Source organism: Cebus imitator, unplaced genomic scaffold, assembly GCF_001604975.1.
Source record: "Cebus imitator isolate Cc_AM_T3 unplaced genomic scaffold, Cebus_imitator-1.0 Scaffold101, whole genome shotgun sequence".
In the NCBI taxonomy this organism is placed as follows: domain Eukaryota; kingdom Metazoa; phylum Chordata; class Mammalia; order Primates; family Cebidae; genus Cebus; species Cebus imitator.
Genome location: NW_016107416.1, coordinates 6,273,902 through 6,287,105, shown reverse-complemented (window position 1 = coordinate 6,287,105; position 13,204 = coordinate 6,273,902). Strand labels below are relative to the sequence as shown.

The 13,204-nt window shown below is 38.6% G+C and overlaps 1 protein-coding gene across 11 annotated transcripts in view; it reads right to left on the bottom strand.

The window, feature by feature from the left end:
* Window positions 1-13,204, bottom strand: part of ADAM23 (ADAM metallopeptidase domain 23) — a 197,204-nt gene that overhangs the window by 18,227 nt on the left and 165,773 nt on the right. For 5 of the 11 annotated variants that reach the window (XM_037741493.1, XM_037741494.1, XM_037741495.1 and 2 more), the window contains one exon: window positions 12,397-12,490. In XM_037741493.1, coding sequence (XP_037597421.1) covers window positions 12,397-12,490 — 94 coding nt within the window. Of the gene's footprint in view, window positions 1-4,905; window positions 5,119-8,974; window positions 12,491-13,204 lie in introns of those variants that run through there. The other 6 variants (XM_017536900.2, XM_017536905.2, XM_017536899.2 and 3 more) reach the window with 4 other exon arrangements.

Genomic DNA, 13,204 nt, shown 5'->3' with positions numbered 1-13,204 from the left:
AAGTTACATATTCAAATGTATGTTATAATATATATTCAAATATTAATACAAATAATCTCCATCCTATCTGTGTATCCCATATTTAGACTAAGTTTCACATCTAATACACATCTTGAGCTGCCCATCCATACATCATTTCGATTTGATAATCATGCAGAGCCAGGCACAATGGCTCACACCTGTAATCTCAGCACTTTGAGAGGCTAAGGTGGGTGGGTCACTTGAGGTCAAGAGTTTGGGACCAGCCTGGCCAACATAGTGAAACCCCATCTCTTCTAAGAATACAAAGCTTAGCCAGGCATGGTGGGGGGAACTTTTAATCCCAGTTACTCAGGAGGCTGACGCAGGAGAACTGCTTGAACCTGGGAGGCAGAGGCTGTAGTGAGCTGAGATCATGCCACTGCACACCAGCCTAGGTGACAGAGCAAGCCTCTGTCTCAAATAATAATAAAAATTATAATAATCATACAGAAAACTTCTAGACTCTGAGCTGTGACATCAACCAAGGTACTGATTAAGTTTTAGTGAGAAGTTTACAATTTCCTGTATATCTTTGATATATGAGTTTGTAATTTTTTTCAACTCAGACCTGATCAAGCGTTCCTCTCAGAAAATTGACCACCTCTGCTCTCAAACATGACATCTATCCTCAATATACAGCATAGCTTATCTTCCCCAGTAGAAAAAAAATATTTTGGAACAAATTTCTTGAGGTTTTAGTCAACACATCTTCCTCACTAGGTAATAAGCGCAAGTGACGGAACTGTTGAGGAGATGTATTACGCGATCATTGCATCGATCCCTTTCAGGACCAGAAAAATGCCGTGCAATAACCCACACTAGAAGCATTCGCTTTAAGCATTTCATCAACATCCAGCAGTGTTTGTGATGGGTTGTTGTTGCTGGCTGTGAAGACTGTTGAACCCTTACATTTTCCAGTGATAAACATTTCAGATGTAAAAGTCTAGAATGGGGGAGGAAATTAAAACTGCGAACAGAGTTAAAGCCATGCTCATCTGCCAACAGATCCAAGCCAACTTTCTCTGTCCATTTTTGAAAAGTCATATTTACTGACTGAGGTATGACCTACCTCATTTCTTCTTAACTGTAGTTTAAGAACACTCTGTACAGACCCACAGTCCTCAGAAGCTTTCCAGATACCACAATTCTCCGTTTCTCTAAAATTGTTCCCAGGACAAGGGGCAGCCCCACAACACACATTCTATAGAAAAACCTTTTTCACATTGAAGGGTAGGCATGGAAGCATTCCCAGGCCCCCATATCTGGAGGCAGGAAGAATATTATGAGGGGATGGGATTATTCTTTCAGGATGCTTCCATGGCTTAATTTTTCCATGGTGGAAAATATCACTTGTTTTCAAAAGTAAGATTTCACCATTATTTTAACTGTCGCTCACATTTTTTGTAAGGAGTTCTGTTTTAGATATTGATAACTTTTTGTACAAGCAATTCAAAATTTATCTTTATTTTTCACTATGATAAAAGTAAATACATGTAAGACTTGGTATCCAAACGAATTGCAAAGCTACTTAGCTAACTATTAAAATATTGCAGACAAGTCAGCCAGAGAGATTACTTATGTTACAAAATATTTGTAATAGTCCCCTAATATAAGTGATATGTGATTTGTGGATATATCAATTGTTTGTCTTTCTGCATAACTGGAAACTGTATACATGTAGTCATAGGACTTCCTTCAAAGATGTTCATCTGTAATTCATTCATCTGAAAAAGCAAAAGGCTTTTTATTTTGTATCGGCAGCTACCTACTCAGTATATATCCTGAGAACAAAGCAAAAATGGACTGAATTGACTACATTTTCCTCCTTTCATCTGAGTATTTGGTCTCATATAAATATGGGAATACAAGGCCTCATATATTTTTTTCTGGAATTAGAAAACCTGAAGTAATGGGCCTCATATTTTTAACTTTAATAAAGAAAAAATTATTTATTTCTAACCACCACAAATTAAATGTGGCTCCAGGAAATACATCACCAAGAAAGGAGAGGTTATACCACTTTCTGAGAACACAGTGAATAACAACTAGAACCTTTTTGTTACCTGTACGAGTTCCTTCCTACCTGGATTGCCTCCTTTCGTTTCATAGGCTCGACTCACACTTCTCAAGATACTAAATGCTTGATGAAATGTCTTAAGCGTCTCACCTCTTTTTTTCTATGACACTGAGCATATAATCTGAAGACTCGAGAACAATTACAACTTTCTTTGTGTTCTACCTGTGCTGACCTTCTGCTGTTTTGTCATAGTGACCCAGGAATATTTTTCTATGGAAAGGAATTAGGAAGTTATTGATAGACAACTACTCTTCATATAAATTAAAATTGGTTTCTAATAAGTACAGGAGTGTCATTCTCATTCTCATCTCTCATTCCTGGAAGACCAAAAATCTTGCAATTTCAGCTAAGGCTTCAGCAAAGTACAATTGTGGTTGTAGTAATGGAAGCAAATGTTTCTTTTTTAAAATCATTCTTTTGCAACACAGAGATGTTATCAAAAACTTCTTTAAGTGTGGACATCCTACTTTCCCTCAAAGGTGTTTTAAGTATCCTATTAACGTTCCCAGGTGTTTGGTAGTTGGGTTGTGTGTTGTCCATTATTGTTTTTGCATCCTTTGGAATCATGGCTACAACAGGAAGATCTGATTCACCCTTTCTTCATCAATTCTGTTCTTGGAAGCGACAAAATTCAGTTCTGCTGTCAGTAATCTCTTAGCACACCATTCCCACCTCATGGAAATAATGATCCCTTGGGGCATTTATTCGATATTTTTTCTCAGTCTCTTCAGTCCACTCTCTTCACCTCTCCCTTTCTTTTCCTTTCCATGCTACTTCCCCTGGAAATGGCCTCAAGTTTTTCTGGCTTCATTTATTTTATAGCATAAATTATTATGACTTAAATTATGACTTAAACTTTTGAGTCTATACATCGTTCTCAAATAAATATTTCTGTGCTAACCCCTCTAATGAGTTCCATATTCTCCTTTCAATAGCCTGCTGGACATTTTCACCTAGATCCCCTTTAGCCCTTCAACTCCAACAGATCAAAATGGGATACATCTTTGCTCCCTAAATCAGGATCTCTTCCAGAAAGTCACCATCGGTCCAGTCACCGGACATCAAACCTGACCTTTATCTTTTACTCTTCCCTACCTCTTGCTCCGTAAATCAACTGCACAGTTTTGTTGTTTCTACATGTGTAATCTTTCCCTTCTTAATCTTGCATTGCCAGAGCCCTGTGTCAGTTGTTCATTATCTTGGACCTGTGGTATGGCCTTGGCATCCTGTTTTGTGCACCTCTTGCCCCTCTTACCCACAGTCCATATATAACTCACTTACATATAACTTATATATATGACTGCCAGATAGCTTCCATTACTCTGATCCTCAGAAGCCTGGTCATAACTGCCTGCAGAACAAAGTCTACATGCTACTGTTCAGGATCTCTACAAAGATTACACATGTAGAGATCTGGTAGGACATCTATCTGGTAGGACATCTGAACATAATATTTTTTTTCCATCATGTGCACCAAAGAGTGTTTTACTTGGTAGATATTTGTACTACTTGTTGACTGAATGAAGTTCTTTTTAATATGAGATTGAAAGTGGCATTCCTGTGATTTTGCACTCACCAGTTTTGTAATAGAAAACTATTTCACTCATCAGAGGGAATAGAAAAATTCCATCTCTTCTTGCAACGACCCCTAGCGACATTTCAAGCTGCTCTACATATTCCCTCTCAGGTGGAGTGGCCTAGGAATAAATTCTCAAATTTCCCTTGGGTCATGTGCACACACACCCACTCTCTCTTGTTCTAACAAAAGGCTAGAATTTACATTTGGAGTTAAGGTTTTTCAAAACAGATCTGCTGGTGGTGACAAATAATTGTTCCAGTAGCACTCCAAGCAGAATCAGCTCATGAAAGTAGGCAGAAACTAATTCTCTCTGAGGATCTACTGCTTCTCCCCTATTGCTTATGTTTTGGTATCATAAGTGCTATTTTCCATGTTCTCTTGGGTCCAGAAAAGGATTCAAACTTGGACTGACTGTGGCTTGATTGTGGCCCTGACACTTAATAGAATGGTGATCTCATAAAAGGTACTAGCCTCTCCAGTTGTGAGTTTTTTCAACTATAATTGGCTATTACATGATTGTGTGCTCTGAAGTCCCAGCTGCGCGGGAAGCTGAGGTAGCAGGATCCCTCGAGCCCCAGAGTTTGAGGCTGCAGTGAGCTATGATCATGCCACTGCACTGAAGCCTCGGTGCCAGAGTGAGACCCTGTCTCAAACAATCAATCAATCAGTCAATCAAGTGAGAGTAAAAGAAGGGCAATAAAATGATGTAATTAGAGGATGGGCTCTGGAGCCTAAAATACTTGGGGGTTCATCTCAGCTCTACCACTAATTGGAGTTCCCATGTTCTCTGTAGAGAACTGTTTAAAGCTCTCTAGAAAGCTTTGAAAAGACCAGGAAAGACTTCATGAAGGAGGTAGTATATATTTGAAGTGACACTTGGGGACGTACAAGAATTTGATGGGCTGTCGTGAGCAGGGGCAGTCTTCCTAGTAGTATAATCAGGTTAAGCCAAAAACCAAGAGGCTAGTACTTCTTTGCCCTAAAGATATTCTCCCATCCTTTTCTGAAGCCAGCAGAACATGGCACATGGCACACACACACACACACACACACACACACACACACACAAGCAGGGAAGTCAACACAAATCCTCTGCCAGAACCACTGGCTGCCTACTTTGTAGGCTGCTTTTGTGTTCATGGAAAAAAACAAGAAAATGATAAGTTCGAGAAATTAACAAATTATTAATGGAGATTATATAATGGTGATGATATTTATTATTTAAATTTTTTTTCAAATTTTCTCCAATAAACACGTAGGATTTCATAATTATCAGAAAACAACAATAATTTTTAAAAAAAAAATTGTTCCTTCCTGCTGGATTTTTCAGCTTCTGTATTTCTCTGCTCAAGAATCCTTTCCTTATTTCCCTTGATCTAGAATATTATGTGGGGCCTCTGGATTAGCCAGATTGACTGATTCATCCCTATCTCCAATTATCCTTGAGAATCAAAGACAGAAAGAAACACCATTTTAAGATTTATGCAGACCTATTCAGGTACTTCTGGTTGCCAGGTAGCAGACATTCAAAATCAATCACAGCATTTTCTCAAATCGCTGGCTCAGGATCCAGGCAGCCACTACACCGCCTTAGTGAACATCAAGACAAAGCCTCAGTGAGCAGTGAGGAATGAGCCTCAATTTGCCAATGCCAGATTAATTCATCTCCCATAAATGAGCATATCTGAGTAAGCTTAGTTACTACACAATGCACCACCATAAAAAAATATCTTTAGGCAGATTCTCTTTGATACTTTGTGGCTTTCAGTGGCCACTTATTATCCACACAATACAATAGTTAAGTCAACACTATGTGGAAATTCATGAGAATATCTGCCTGAGACTTCACATGGCACTCTGTAACCCTGACTGGAAGCAAGGCCATGTCTGCATACTCATTAGAGCTATCAGCTGATTCCAGAGGGCAGACATAAAAATGTCCTATTATGCAGAAGCTACCTGATAGGTGCCGGTAGACCCAGTCCTATGTGAAGACAGCTTCTGTTTTCACTGTCTTGGTCCACAGTGTTTAAAAAATATGAATAGGTTTTACCATTTTTTTAAAAAAGGAAATTTCATGTAAAAGCCTGGATTTCGGTCTTCTCTTGAAAAAGAAATGGAATGGGCAATGACAGGCCCACTTTTCCACATGATGACAAGTGTCTGAAGCTGAGAAGAGGCTGCTCCCTTCAGGACATGGTGTATGCTCTCCAACTCAGCTCAGCCTCCCTTGGCCCTTGTTTGGCTCTATTGCCCTGTTTGGCTCATTTTGGTAACTGACTGGCTCCTGTAAACTCTAACATTTGTGACCTTTGCTTTGTAGCCCCTTCACCTATATAGGAAAAGCAGTTTAAAGCTACCGCATACAATTCATTTGCTATCTCTACAGGAGTTACAATGGCTCTACAAGGCTGTGTCTGTTGCTGCAAAACAGAGGCCTCCCTGATGTCATTTATAATCCAAGTTACCTTTTTCTGTTCCTATCCTGAGTTCTGGGCCTAAAGAAGCAAGGAGCTCTGCTGCAACCTCATTTACCTCCTGAAGGCTGGAAGCTATTTAAAGCTTCAAAGAGATCTGAAGAACTCTTCATATACTCTTGATCATTCTGAGAAATTTTGTTTTGTTTTGTTTTGCCTTGCTTTTGTAGGACCAATTGATTTACTGGGCGAATTTGGCTTTCAATGATCATCACAGTCAGATAAATGTTCTCCTAAGGGTGGACTCCATGGGGCCATAAGTGCGGTCCTTACAATCACACCAGGGCATGTATGTGTGCACATGCAATCAACTCAAAGAGCATCAGCAGCAAACCCCTGCAGGAAATCTGTTTTCATGTGAAGAATCATCAAGTCATTTCATTTCTCTCTAGAAGTCACATATAAGGCCAAAAACTTGTGCTAGTCAAGAAGCCAGATCTGTGGATGGGCTTCGGAAAAGACTGAGGAATGATCATCTTCTCTCCAAAGCGTAGCAGATAGATAAATGCTAATTTTGGTTCACCAGAAGTACGACGACACTTAGAAAATGATGTTGACCCCTAATTAGTGGAAGGACGTACTAAATGATGCTTTAAAAGCTTTTTTTGTTCTTCTTACCCACCCCTCACTCCAGACTGAGATTAGCTGGAAATTTTTATGCTTAGAAAATATTAGATGTTCACAGCCAGGTCAAGAAACCCTCTTTATCATTACTGACAGCCTCAAGACTGATCCATGATGAGCACATCAGTGGAAAACTGTCTAAAAATGTCAGGTTTTAACAGAGATCATAATCTTCACACAAACAAAAGACACCCAGAAATTTGGTGAGGACAATGCTGAGCATTATGGGTTGTTCTGCTTGCAAGGCATTTATGAATGGGCTCCCCTGAGCCAACCATCAAAATAAGCAGGCCCCAGTTAAACCGCACAATAAGGGATCACGTTAGTAGGTACAATCACACAGGTATAGCCTCTTGCTCAACTGCCAGAATTTCTATGAAACTCCCCTTGACCCCAAGTTCAGGGACAAAGCCTTGCTCTTCTCTTGCTCTGAAGCACCTAATATTTATGTTTATTATGGCACTTGCCACATTGGACTTCATGTTGCATCTTGCTCACAAGATTGAGCTCATCATGTGTCCTTGGAGCCAGGCATACTACTGTAGGATTCTTATAGATTGAGTTTGTAGGAAAGAAGGGAGGGAACTGAGGAGAGAGGAATCTGAGGCTGAATGGATGGGACATTTACCTTTACTTACCCAAGGGTTTTGGCGCCTCCTCCTGGGTCTTGCACTTGTTGCTTCCTGTGTCTTGAGTATGTTTCCCATTTTAATAGACTGGTAAATTCTTGTCAGGTTTCAATATAGTTCAAAACTCACTTCTTTTGGAAAGGCTTCTGCATCCCTCTCCCACTTGCCCATCAGTGCTCTTCTTTTTACTCCTAGCACAAGAGTAGCTTAGTTTACTCATCACCTTGGGTCTAGTGATTTTTTAAAAATATGTCTTTTCCCGCTAAATTGTGAACAACTTTAAGCCAAGAATTTTCTTTTGTTTCTTCAGTTCCTAGGAGTTCCTGGCATAGGATAGAGGCATAACAAATAAGCTGAATGAATAAATTAGTGAATGGAAGTCCCTAACCTTTGCACATTAACCTAAAGGGCACCTGTTTTAAATTTTAAAAGTTACTTGGGAATTCCAGCATAAGCATATGGATTATCTACTTATTCACATCAAAATTTAACTCGAGGCTTGCTGCTCTATTATCCAGGGAGTTTCTGGATCACCTTTCTCAAGCAGTTACCAAGGAAACATGGAGTAGAACTCATTTCAATGTCATCCTCAAGAACAGAATGACTTAAAACACACACAAAAACAAATCATTCGTGTAAAGTCAAATATACTCCAATAAGCTTTCTAATTTTTAGTATAATATTCATGCTATTTTAAAGTGTTTCTATATTTATTATATGAAATGACATGGAAGAAAATGAATTATGAGTAATGGACGTAACATTTAAATAAGATTTTTGGGGTTTGAGTACAAGAAGTTTCTCTAAGGGACCTTTAAGGTGACTCCAAGAGGATGAGTCAATGAGGCCACAAAAAGAAGCAGGTTTGAGATCATGAGAGGTGGGCAGCACTTGACGTTGTGTTATTAAGTTTGAGCCATAACTTACAGGAAATGAAAAGCCCTGCAGTTCTTTCATCAAAGGAGTGATGTGGTCGGATTAGCAACTGTGTGTCACTGTGGTAGATACATGTGAGATGTATGTGTCTGTTAAACCAAGGCATGGTGATGGGATGGAGAGGAGACATACTGAAGACATTCATGAAGAAGGACTATAATTTGGTGACCAATTCCATGGGAGCTGTGAAGTGCCTCCCTTAGAATGTTTTTTAGAATACAACTTATATAACCAGATTTTTCTTCTAGTTTCTTTGTTGCTTGATTATAAATTTGGTACCAGGTCCAAAGTGTGGATGTTATTACTAGCCATCCATTCTTAAAACTCAGAAGTGAGACACTAAAAACAACAACAACAACAAAAACAACTATCGATTCTAAGGTAGGGTTTTTTCTGATTTATAAGAAGCAAAAAATGCCAGTGAATCCAATAAAACTAAATCCTAATTAGGCATATACTTATCATTAATCAGAGATTTTATTTTGTGCCATTGGCTGCTTAAATTTTCAGTGAGCCTTTGGATGGGTGCTAAAACTCTGATGATATCAGGCACATGGACCATTTAATTAGCAATACAAGAGGACACAGAAAAGAGGTTTAAACGAAATGATTAAAGCATAAAGCTACAATATTCTATGTTAACGAAAGTTTTAATACACATTTGACTTAAAGATGCATACAATGACTACTAAATCTCCATTCATAGGCAGCCAACAAGATATGAATGAATTTATTAATTTCAAACAAAACTTCAGGTAGTGCACTTAAAAAAATTACGAAGCACTTAAAAATGGAAATTAACAATGGAAGCAACAATGACTATAAAACATGATGGGATAAATTTAAATAAAGCGTTCAAGTATTGTTTGTAAAGTTCTTCAGACACTAGTCTTTGAAAAGTTTGTGCATTTCCCATCTTTGCATAGTAAAAAACAAAAACCACACACACCACTTGGTAAAACTCGACAGCTCTATGTGATTCATGTTTCATAACATGCACTTATGTGTACTGCTCAGTTATCTAGTAGGAGTAGCTCTAATTCAATGGGCTCATGCATGATCCCAGATGAGCAATGAAGTTAGCGCAAGTCTCCTCATCCAGGTGTCATTAATTGATGCAGTAAAAGTATAGCAGGTGAAATAGGAACTTGATCATCACTTAACACTAACTTTTGTTAGGTAACATTAAACAGTGATACACTTGTGCTTTGAGCTCAAATTAATAAAAAGGAATGTCCACACCACAAAAATCAGCAAATGAATGGCATGTGCAAAAGAAAATACAGCAAAGAGTTTGAAACTACGTTACACAATACCATCAAAAATAATTATATTCCATCATTTACGATTGATATGGTTGCATTATCTTTCATATTCATACACACATAGCTTAAAGCTTGTGTATTTTACATATACATAAACAAATAATTTAACATTGGAGCATGGGTTTGGTTACCTATGAAATTGCCAGTGTAACAAAAAGTTACACTGACATTTGCCATATGTACATAATATTTGGGGACCACTGTGGTCTGATTTAAAACATAACATCGCACATTTACAATGTTGTTTGTGAAACGCTTAAAAGTCAACAATAGAGATTTAACTTGTTTTGTAACGACTATGATTTTGTTTCTGTTAAGTCTCCATGGTGCCTCTGGAATCTCAGTGAAATGTGTATGGTGTACTTCGCAGCAGCTTAGTATCTACTAGAGAACAGGACTCAGCAACAAGGAAACACTAAGCAATGCAGCAACAGGAAAAGATACCAAATAATCTGAGTTTCCTCCAATCTTCCTCCGAGCTGCAAGAGCCATTGCCACTAAGTAGAGGGATGCTACCTGTGTCCTGTGAAGCCAGGAGTAAGGCTGAGAGGCCTTGTAGATAGCCCTGTTATTACAATATAAATGTACAGCTTGTCCTAGAGAAAGCCTGCCTACCTGTGTAGCACCTATTACTCAGAAAGCAACACATGATAAGATGTTTGGTGATGGTCTACTACAGAATATAGAAATTAAAGTTTCTGCTCTATGATTGTGATACTTCCCCAATTAAAGACACATTGGGGGAAGAAACCCCCATTGTGTCTAGCAGTGCATTTTTAGAACATAATATTCTCCAAAGTCAAAGTTGTAAGATTGATAACATGAATCTTGCTGAAAAGGGACTTGGAGCTAAATCTAGCAATAGATTTGGTGTCATGAAGTACAACTGCATGTTCTTCTCCTAAAAAGGGGGGGGGCATTAGAGAAGTAGGGGCTCTTTGGGAGTCTTTACTAAAGCTCATCTATAGACGGATGCTCACCCAAGTGATCACATACAAGTTTATACATTAAAAAACAAAGCTGCAGCCAAATTTCTTTAAGTTATTTACTTAACATGTGACAGAAGCTATCTTGACCATATTTAGAAGAACAAAATCAGTGAAAGTGAAGGAAACTCAGAGGGACTTAGAAAGCCCAGATTACATCTGCAAATCTGGCTGGAGGGAGAAGAATGTGGATTTGTATATAGTAGAATCCCATTATAATCCAGTGCAACATTCCACTGATCAGTAAAATACCAGAGGTCAAGCAAGGTTTCTTGATAGCACAGGACAACATAAGAGCTTATTTTAACAACGCGGATACAAAGGTAACTGCTCCTTCTATTCCCATGACCACTTTTCCAATAGGGTTCTATCACATATATTTTGAGGCAGGAAGATGAACATGGATGAAATATTGACACTAACAAATACAAATAAAATGGAAAGCTTCATTGTTTCCAAGCTTTTAACATTTAAAAATTATTTTTTTATTTAAGGCTTTAAGTTTATCCTCCTTTCACATTAAAGACAGGGAAAAGAAATTGTCAAAACTGAAAACTAAAATCATGAGCTTGGCACTTTTGTGATTAATTTGAAAGGGTGTCTACTTTCTTACATTATATACATAGGTTTATAATGACATCAAAAATTTAGATAGTACATATATTTGCATTTACATAATTTTGTGTCTTTGATATGGGTTTTGTTGTTTGTGTCCCCCCATTTTTGTTTATTTTTAACGCACACCAACTTTAAACTGCACTTGTTTTGTGCCCAAACTCCCTGCATCTGTGGCTACATCTGTCTTTTTAAGCAAGCCCAAGAGCCATTGTATAACCTGTTACAAGAGATATGAACAGAGACAGAGAAAGAAAGAGACAAGAAACAAAAAAGATGGGGAGCAAAAAATAAACTCAAGTTTACAGAGAAACTTTACAAGGAAAATATCTCAATACAGAGAAGTGAAAATGATGTGTCAAAATCTCTTCCATATTTACATTTATAAAAGAACTATACAATAGCATCATTGTTCAAATTCCAGCTCCCATTCCCAAAGGATGCTCAGTCCAGGAGAAAACACAATGGGGAAAGTGAATCAACAAGAGCAAGGTCGTGGAGTTCACCCTGGCCTGGTCTCCAATGGGGAGTGGGGACTAGAGAGGGTGGGAGGTGGGGGTAAGAAGTGGGAGGATGGGGTGTGGGGACGTGTCTAAGTGATGAGGCCCAGGCAGCTTCTGTGTGTTCATATGTCTTCTTTACCTTGGGAATTCTGTTGCAGGTTTTGCTGAGAATTGGCTTGCTAGCTGGTTGTATATATGCCATGCAGTTTTTACCCTTTCGAAAATTAGATCTTCATGCCACTGAAGTTTGTCATCGGTAGGAAAGGAAAAAAAAATTCATGCCAAATCATTTAGAAGATATTAAGTGCCAGCAGGCTGAGGGAAAAAAATCATTTGCTATTTATTTAATGATTCTTTTATTGCACTTAATTTGTGTGTGTGTGTTGTTCCTTCTTCTGTCAGGAAAAAAAGATTCGGAAACAGTTCTTTTTATAGCATGGTCTTTTGCCCTCTCCCCCCTTTATTGATAGGTGGCGAAAGCAGTTCTTTGAGATTATTTCCAAAAGAGACAGTTTTCTTTTAACCCACCCCTCTCACCCCAACTTTAGCTCCATAGTCATTACCACCCAAAGGTTTGTTTATAAACTTAATAGTTCCGGCAACACTGCTGCGAGTATGTCATACCCAGAATGCAACAGTGCAAGGCGGTGTCCATCCAGCGCAGTTGATTCAGATGGGGCCTTGTTGAGTAGGATCGAACCTCCTCTTCTTGACATTTCTTCCAGAGTGTATCAAAAGAAGATGTAAGCAGAGGGGGAAAATCCACAATATTAATCAGATGATGATGAGGGAGTGGTGATGATAATAACAATAATGCTAGCTCCAGAGCAGAGTAATTAACTCACATGGAGGCAGTCTCCAAAATAACTTGAAATTGAAAGACAGAACAGCTAATGCTTTTGAATGTCTTCACAACATACCCCCTAGAGTATGTACTTTGGTGAAGACCAAAACAAGCTTTGAGTTGTTCATTTTAAATCACAGGAAGACCCTGAGGCCCAATTTGTTTTTTATTTCAGAAATAATGACACTGCTAATTCATTAGGTGAAAATTATTACAGGAAGGCCTCTTCTGTGAAGGGGCATATTGGGAGAGCTATGAAAAATGGACGGTCTCGCAGGTACTCCCTCCAGGCTTACAGCCGTTCTATAGCAGTAGACTGGCCTTTGCCATAGCAGCAAAAAAGCCTTACTCTGTTCAATTATCTTGCTGCCTTGGGAGTGTGAGCTCTTACCACACTATGGAACAAGCATTTTTCATATCTAGAAAGTTGAAAAACAGAGTGCACAGTAAGACAGTACACTCAAAGGAGAGTGGACACAGGTTCGGGTTAGTGAAGCAAACGCAGCATTTAGCTTAGTTGAAAATCGGCAAGTTAAAATGCTTTGCTCACAGTGTCCAGTCTCCTAAAAAGTGGCTCCTATGTTTAAA